The sequence below is a fragment of the Ornithodoros turicata genome, unplaced genomic scaffold (assembly GCF_037126465.1).
Source record: "Ornithodoros turicata isolate Travis unplaced genomic scaffold, ASM3712646v1 Chromosome24, whole genome shotgun sequence".
Taxonomy (NCBI): domain Eukaryota; kingdom Metazoa; phylum Arthropoda; class Arachnida; order Ixodida; family Argasidae; genus Ornithodoros; species Ornithodoros turicata.
In genome coordinates, this window is record NW_026999345.1 from 586,263 (window position 1) to 594,440 (window position 8,178).

The 8,178-nt window shown below is 49.1% G+C and overlaps 1 protein-coding gene across 1 annotated transcript; it reads right to left on the minus strand.

Annotated features, from left to right (window-relative positions):
• Positions 1–2,632: 2,632 nt before the first annotated feature.
• LOC135373364 (uncharacterized) lies at positions 2,633–7,924 on the minus strand. Its single transcript, XM_064606579.1, has one exon. It carries the CDS (start codon positions 7,922–7,924, stop codon positions 2,633–2,635), a length of 5,292 nt encoding a protein of 1,763 aa, XP_064462649.1.
• Between the last annotated feature and the right edge of the window lie 254 nt (positions 7,925–8,178).

Genomic DNA, 8,178 nt, shown 5'->3' on the forward strand with positions numbered 1-8,178 from the left:
TTTATTTTTAAGATTTGTTGTGATTTAAGATTTGTGTCTTCTTGAAATCGGGGGCACGATCTGGAGTAGACGGGGTGCTCGCCACGACAGTTTACACATTTTACGTTGCTTTTGGCAAGGCTCTGGTGTGCGGTCTTTCTCAGCGCATTTTGGGCATGTTGCATGTCCCCTGCAGGTCTGCGAGCTATGTCCAAAGTGTTGGCATTTAAAGCAGCGCCTCGGGCTAGGAACATATGCTCTGACTTGACAGTTGATGTATCCTGCCTTCAAGGAAGAAGGAAGTGTATGAAGCTGAAAGGACAGGACTACATGCTTAGTTGGTATTTCCTTGCCTTCCCTGCGCATTACAATTCTTTTTGCGAGCACGACTCCCTGATCTTGTAAGCCTTCTTCTATTTTGGTATCTGAGCATGGGAGCAATTCATACACAGAAATCACACCTTTTACAATGTTCAGAGTGCGATGTGCTGTGACCGATACAGCTGCATCGCCAATTTTCTTTAGTGATTGGAGGGCTGCGCTCTGTTGTTTTGTCTGAACTAGAACCTGAATGTCACCTGTTCCTAGCTTTTTGGCCTCATAGGATTTCCCTATTAACTGTTCTAGAGCCTTTGCAGTCACAAAGGGAGATATCTTTTCGGGTGGGCAGTTCTGGTCTTCTGAGTGTAGGATAAGAAACTTTGGGAACAAGGTTTCTTGAGTCACATTAAGAAGATTCATAGTTAGTGCCTGGTTGCGGCTTCTTTTAGGAGGCCGATCACGTCTTTTAAAGGTTTGAGTGTCCATGCAAAGATATATGGTGTTCAGTGCAGGAGGTGTGTCGGCCAGCACCGACCCCAACCAAGGGAACATGCTCTGCACATTAACACATCCCTCTGCACTATACCCAAGTGCAGCTTCTGGAGAGTGAAAAGACTGCCCAAGGTTGACCCTTGCCGCCAAAGAAGTTGAACAGGAGGAAATATAGAGGGAGAGGAGAAGAAAGAAAAAGTCATGAAAAGCGAGATGGCGACTAGCTGGATAGTCATGGCCGGGCCTTCCAAGATCACCCGTCTGTGGGAAGCAGGGGCCAACGCAGTGTGTTGTTTTCCCGGAGGGTCCCCGAAGGGTCAAAAACCAACCTCCGAGTCCACTCAACTGTCAGGATCCCCCTTTCCCCAGACACGGGAAAGCCACGCACAGCTATACGTGGGGGTCTCCCTCCTGCGGCGACCCAACAGTGAGTGCAGGAGGGGGCTACTGCGGCTGCTGCCGGGCGATGGGGGCGCCAATTTCCCGACGCTGGAGCTATTCTTTAGTGACAAAGGCCTAGTCATCAATGCAGGAAAGTCGTTTGCTGTTTCGCTGGCTGCATCTCCTCGGGATGGCGAAGTCAAGTATGTTGAAGGAAATTTGAAGATTGGTGGCGAGACTTTGCCGGCCAAATCCACCACTACTATTTGGAAGTATCTTGGCATCGTGTACTCCCCAGTTGGCATGAAGGGGATATCCCTGGAGGCGGAACTGAAGGTACCCTTGGAGCGGGTGAAGAAGGCCTCCCTTCGGATCCGCAACCTATCGTTGTTCTGAGGTTATACCTCCTGCCATGATTATACCATCGTCTTGTGCTTGGACCCTGGTCTGCGGCTCTTTTGGACAAATTATGATGCTGATGATGATTGGGAGTTTTGTGGCGCAGCGACAACTGGGATCATAATGTGCCAAAACTCTGCTATTGTTTAAAACAAATTTAACTTAAAAATAAACTGATTTGTTTAAAATTAAAGGTGGGTCCGACAGGCGTGTAAATCACCATATAAAATGAAGTAAGTAAGATATTACAATTCATTCACGATGCCTATATCTCTCAAAAATAGGAAAACGTCCTCGAAAGGGATGAGAGCCTCATCCCCTAGCAATAATGCGGGTTGGAGGGGGATACAGTACTTGTAGAAGTTATGGAAATGACGTTGGCGATGCGTCACAAAGGAAGGGCAACTAATGAGTATATGCAAAATGGAAAGGTGTGCGCCACAGTGTGCACACTCAGGTGCTTCCTCTCCTCGCATAAGGTACCCATGGGTCAAATGTGTGTGACCCAACCTTAACCGACATGACAAAATCTCGTATAGCCGGTTTTTAAATACTTGAACTGGGGCTGCAATTTGAGGTTTAACTGTGTGCAATTTGGTATCCGTTTGTCCAGACCAGAAAGCTTGTCACTTCCTGCTGATGACACTTTTCAAATCTAGCAATAGATCAGGGAGAGGGATTTCAAAATGAGTAATGTCATGGCCATGGGCAGCGAGAGCTGTACGGTCAGCCCTCTCTTTGCCGCTTATACTGACACGGCTGGGTACCCAACGAAGTTTCATACTGTACCCTTTCCAATGTATGACAGTTGCTAAATGCTGCGTGTAAAGTCGCGCCCGGATCCTAGCAGAAGAACTCCTACCTCTAGAACAGCATATTTATTCTACGAGTACAGATACAACGTTCTACCGTTCGAGCCCATAAGAAAAAAAATGATACAAACAAAAAAAACGTCATCTTCCTCTTCCAGTCATTGCTTTCTTCCTCTTCGTCGTACAGTCATTTCTTCACACTGCAAGATCCTTCACACCCCCCCCCCCCCGAAGAAATGTTCAGTACATTACACCTCGAGTTTATATAGCAGATCTCCAGGCCGTAGCACTGTGGTTCGATCTGACATGCGGACCTCGAAAGCCCGTGTTTTTCCATCTTTGCCTGGAAAGCTTCGTATTATTTGTCCCGTCGACCATCCTTGTCTCTTCTTTCTGTCATCGCGGACGATCACGATGTCATCCACTTGAAGTTGTCCTCCTTTGCTTTTGTTATGAAAGTTCCTGAGCTCCGTGAGATATTCCGCGGACCATCTCTTCCAGAAGGTATTCAAATTATCTGCCCGTTTCTGCCACATTATCTGTAGAGTACTGCCACTGCTCTCTGGTACATCGCTAGCTTTGGTGTTCGGTAGCGTTGTCAATCGCTTTCCCGTCAGGAATGCCGATGGACACAGTGGATGCGTACCTTCCTCCTCATACACGAATGTTATTGGACGAGAATTCAGGATTGCATCGACTTCTGTGAGAATGGTATTGAGTTCGGCTTCCTTCAGACATCTTGCGCCGATCGTCTTCTTCAAGGTGACTTTCACCGATCGTACTAGACGTTCGTAGAAGCCGCCCCACCATGGGGCATATGGTACGTTATACCGCCACTCTACTCTCCATTCAGCAATCTTCTCTTCGATTTCATGACCGTGTGTCACATCCCATAAATTTCTAATCTCCTTGTTGCTCTTGCGGAAAGCCTTGGCATTGTCGCTATAGACAACTTTGGGTATTCCTCGCCGAGCTACGAACCGCCGGAACGCCAGTAGAAATGCGGTCGCTGACATTGCTTCTACAAGTTCAAGGTGTACGGCTCTGGTCACTGCGCACACAAAAATTACGAAGTATGCCTCCTTTGCTGAACGTTGTGCCTTTATCCACACTGGCCCGGCAAAGTCGAGTCCTGTTACTGCGAACGGCTCTGACTGTGTCACCCTCGTTGACGGCAGAGGAGCCGTTTCTTGTCTCGCAGCCCTTACATTGTATCGTTGGCAGACGACGCATTTCTTCAAGATGCTCTTGATCAACTGTCGCGCGTGCACAATCCAGAACTTTTCCCTTAATTGGACGAGAGTGTCTCTTACTCCTGCATGAAGCAGATCCCAGTGACACTGCCTGATCAGCAGTTCCGCATAATGATTCTTCTTTGGTAAGACGACGGGGTGTTTCTGATCATACGGCAAATCACTGTGATGTAGCCGACCTGCTACCCTCAGTACGCCACTGATGTCCATAAACAACTTGCTTCCTTGCAATGTTGACCATGTTGGTAATGGCTTGTTACTCAGCACAGCCGCTATTTCTTCTGAAAAGGCTTTCCCTTGCACAAGTTTGATACAACACTCTTCGGCACGTTGCAACTCCTGCGCTGTCAGGGGTCCGGTAGTGTAACTTTTCTTTGTAGCGTTCCCTCTGAATCGCAAAATCCAGGCCACAACCCGATGTAACCTTCTCACAGAGCTGTACCTTTCCATCTCTATGACGTCTTCCGTCTCTGTAGTCAGCGTTTGCAGAACTTTTGTTTTCTTCTCCTCCAATTCGTTTCTCTCCAGGTCATCGTCCATGTTCCACACAGGCCATTCGCTGTCGCTTCGAGTCATCCAGCTTGGTCCTGACCACCACAGCTCGCTTTCAGTCATCTTCTTTGCTTGCATTCCTCTGGTCAGTAGATCTGCTGGGTTTTCTTTGCCCTTGCAATACTTCCATCCATCTATTTGAGTAAGCCTCTGAATTTCTTGTACCCGGTTTTGCACGAACTGCTTCCAGCGCTGGGGATCCCCACGTATCCAGCAAAGCGCTATTCTGGAATCTGTCCAAAAGTGAAGTCGAACTGGACTGATTTTGATCTTTTCAGTGATATAGGAGACAAGCCTTGCTCCCACTAGACATGCCATCAACTCCAGTCGAGGTATTGTCAGCTCTTTTATTGGGGCGAGCCTTGACTTTGCCATCAGCATCGCTGCGGTTCTTGTTCCACAAGGGTCTTCCATAACTGTGTACGCTACCGCACCGTACGCTGTAGGACTCGCATCACAAAACATATGTATCTCTGTATGTACCACGTCTTTGTCCATGTCTCGGCCATAGTACCTCGGTACTCTTATGTCTGGTAGATCCTGTAGTTCGGAGCCCCACCGGATCCACGTTGTTTGAAGGTCTGCAGGTAAAATGTCTTCCCATCCAATCTTGCGCTTCCACAACAGTTGGAAAAGGATTCTACCACGGATCGTAAAGGGTGCCAACACTCCCAGTGGATCATATAGGCGAGCTATGATCTGCAAGACCCGTCGTTTCGTGTCGCCACCTTCATGGTGTAGACTCCACAAGTCGCTCATGCCAAATGTTAAAACGTCCGTGTCCGGCAACCACGATATTCCTAGAACTTTCTGCATATCCTTGGGATCACCCAATGCTCGTTCGCCCGACTCTGCGTGGAGGGACTCGCGCACGTCGCTATGATTTGTTGCCCACTTATGCAGCCTCATTTTCGCTTGTTCCAAGATCGCCGTCGCTTCTTTTGCGATCTTCTGTGCTTCCTGTACGTCATTTGCTCCGGTTATAAGATCATCCACGTACATGTGGCTACTAAGGAGTCGTGCTGTTTCTGGATATTCCTCTTCCATCATCTTGAAGTGGCTGCGCAAAGTAGCCGCGAGCAAAAACGGGCTTGCCGTCGTGCCGAAGGGAACCCTCGTCATCCTCCAGCTTTCTACCGGTGGTAGTGGCATTCCCGCTTCTGGTTTTGTCTCATACCACAAATACCGTAAGGCGTTTCTGTCCTCTTCCCTCACGGTTATTTGCAAAAAGGCTTTTTCTACATCGGCCACCAAGGCGATCTTATGGACCCGGAAATTCAGCAGTAATCCCACGACGTCCGGATTTAAGTTCGGTCCAGCTTCTAGGCACTGGTTAAGCGATTTTGTTGAGCCGCAACTGGATGAGCAATCGAACACCACTCTAGTCTTAGTCGTACTACTAGATTCTCTCAAAATGGCTTGATGTGGCATATAGTACACGACGCTTTGTCCTTCGTCAACTTCGTCAACCACTCTTTCTGCCATGCTGTTATCACTGTACATCCGGATCGCTTCGTCATACCTCTTCAGCAACTCTTCGTTGCGAGCCAATCTCCTAGTTAACTGTGTGAGCCTCTTCAACGCCACTCCTTTGTTGTTTCCCAAATTCAGCGTCGACTTGTACGGGAGCGCAACTTCATAGCGCCCTCCATTTTGTGTCACACTTTGGAAGAACCGACGTAGTACCGGATGCTCTTGTTCGTCATCCGTGTCTGGAACCACGCCAATGGATTCGAGCTGCCAAAACTTTTCTAACGTCGAATTCCCTTCGTCTTCGTCTACGGACAGTCTGAGCACCAACGTTTGATTGCAATGCTGAATTGTCCCTGCTCTAGGTGACACTCCATGTACCATCCAGCCGATCCGTGTCTCCACTGCTCTTATGCTGCTGCCTAGTCGTACAATCCTTCCAGTCACTAGATCCCAGTACTGATCGGTGCCTATGAGAACCTGTATTTCCTCTTCATTTTCTGGACACACCAGCTGCTGGACTGGAAGGTCCTTCGCTCTCATTTTGTCGATTATGAAGGAGCATGGCGTAGGTGTGTTTTGGCCACTGATGACGTCGGTGACTAGCGCTTCCATGTCGTACTCATTGCCACCCTGTAGACTGAGAAGCCTTATGGATACTCTCCGAAACGTTCTTTCTTCTTGTCGTCCCCCAAAGACTCCTACTTTCAGTCGTTCTTGGCCGACTGTCTCACACTTCAAATTTTGGGCGGTTCGTTGAGTAACAAATGTCCTTTGACTGCCCGTGTCGAACATTATTTTGCCTTTGCTCGCTCCCCCCGGACCTCTACACCAAGCGACTACTGTCTGTAGTATAGTCTCTGGGCCTTTGGTGCGTCGAGTCAGCTCTAAACTGAACTGCGACGATTCCGACGTCGACTTGTCTGTGCTGAGCGAGCTGTCTCCCCTGGGACTACACACAGAAGCAGCATGTCTTCCTTGACACTTACTGCACTCTACTTTACGCCAACACCTCCTGGATACGTGGTTGGGCAAGGTGCACCTGAAGCATCGCCCTCCTTCTTTGAGCTTGCGTAGCTTTTCTTCTACTGAAATCGTCGCTTGGCACTCAGCCGTCTTGTGATCCTTTGCTTTGCAGAAAAAACATTCCGAGTATTCCTCTGCTGTGTGAAGCAACGTTGACGTCGATGACGGCCTCTTGGCTCTCTTCGCGTGTGTCTTAACTTCTCTGTCCTTGTGTGATCCCGCCGGCTCTTTCCTGTCTCCCTCACGCGTAAAGATCGAGCTTTCGCGACTCTCTACTTCAACCCTGAGGAAGACCAAAAAGTTATTCAGTTTGACAACATGCTGGCTGCTTGCACGCCCTGAGGTGTTGTCGTCGCCGGCCTCTTGGCCGCTCCTGCTCTGGCTCGTTGTTCCAGCTTCTGCCTGCAACGCCCCTTTGTTGAAGTCGACCACCAACTCTTGAGGTACTAGTCGAAGCATAATTGAATACAGCATGGATGCGAACGACTCTTCGGGTACACCCAGTGCCTTCAATGCTCTCACATGTGACACGACTCCGTCGTATAGCTTTCTCAGTCCTCTCACATCGTGCTGTGCTCTCACCGGTTGCAGGTTAGTAAGCCTGCTCATGTGATCTTCAATCTGAAGCGTCTCGTTCCCAAAACGTCGTTTGAGGATCTCCAGAGCATCGTCGTAACATCTCTCCGTCGGCGGCAACCCCGCGATAGCTGATGCCGCTTCCCCTGTAAGCGCTGCTCTTAAATAGTGGAACTTGTCGCACGTGGATAGCCTTTGATTGTCGTGGACCATTTGGCGAAACTGCTCCCAGAACGCGAACCAGTCCCTCCTTTGACCGTTAAATTTGACGAGATCCAGCTTCGGCAGCTTCCCGTGCTGGTTCATCCTTCCAGCGTTCTCCGACTGTCTCGACCCTGACTGACGTTCTGACGTCCGACTTATGGCCGTAGAATTTCGCTCGAGCCTGAACTGTAGCCGTGCGAGCAATGCAGTTGCCCCGTCGATATACTTGAAGCCCTCTTGCTGCTCCGCGTCGACGTCTCCCTCTGACCACAAAGGCTCCAGCTCAGCGTCCACTTTCTCCAAGTTCTCTGTCTGTTTCTTTATCCTAGCAACAAGTACTTCGATGTCTTCTTCTGCAAGGTTTACGTCGCCAAGCTTCTCTGTAGCTTCTTTTACGGTTCGAGTTACCGCACTTCTCAGACCTTGGCGACGCCTCTTTAGGCATTCCATGCGTTCCATCTTCAAACGGTAGGCCTAGCCGTTGACACACTGATACTTCGAAGATGGTTAGGGGTCCTTCGTCTCTCTTTCTCCCGGGTTTCGGCACCACCTTTCTCCTTGTAAAGTCGCGCCCGGATCCTAGCAGAAGAACTCCTACCTCTAGAACAGCATATTTATTCTACGAGTACAGATACAACGTTCTACCGTTCGAGCCCATAAGAAAAAAAAATGATACAAACAAAAAAACGTCATCTTCCTCTTCCAGTCATTGC

What these genes read in the sequence shown, in the direction of transcription:
- LOC135373364 (XM_064606579.1), bottom strand. Translation starts at nt 7,924, where the DNA reads ATGGAACGCATGGAATGCCTAAAGAGGCGTCGCCAAGGTCTGAGAAGT.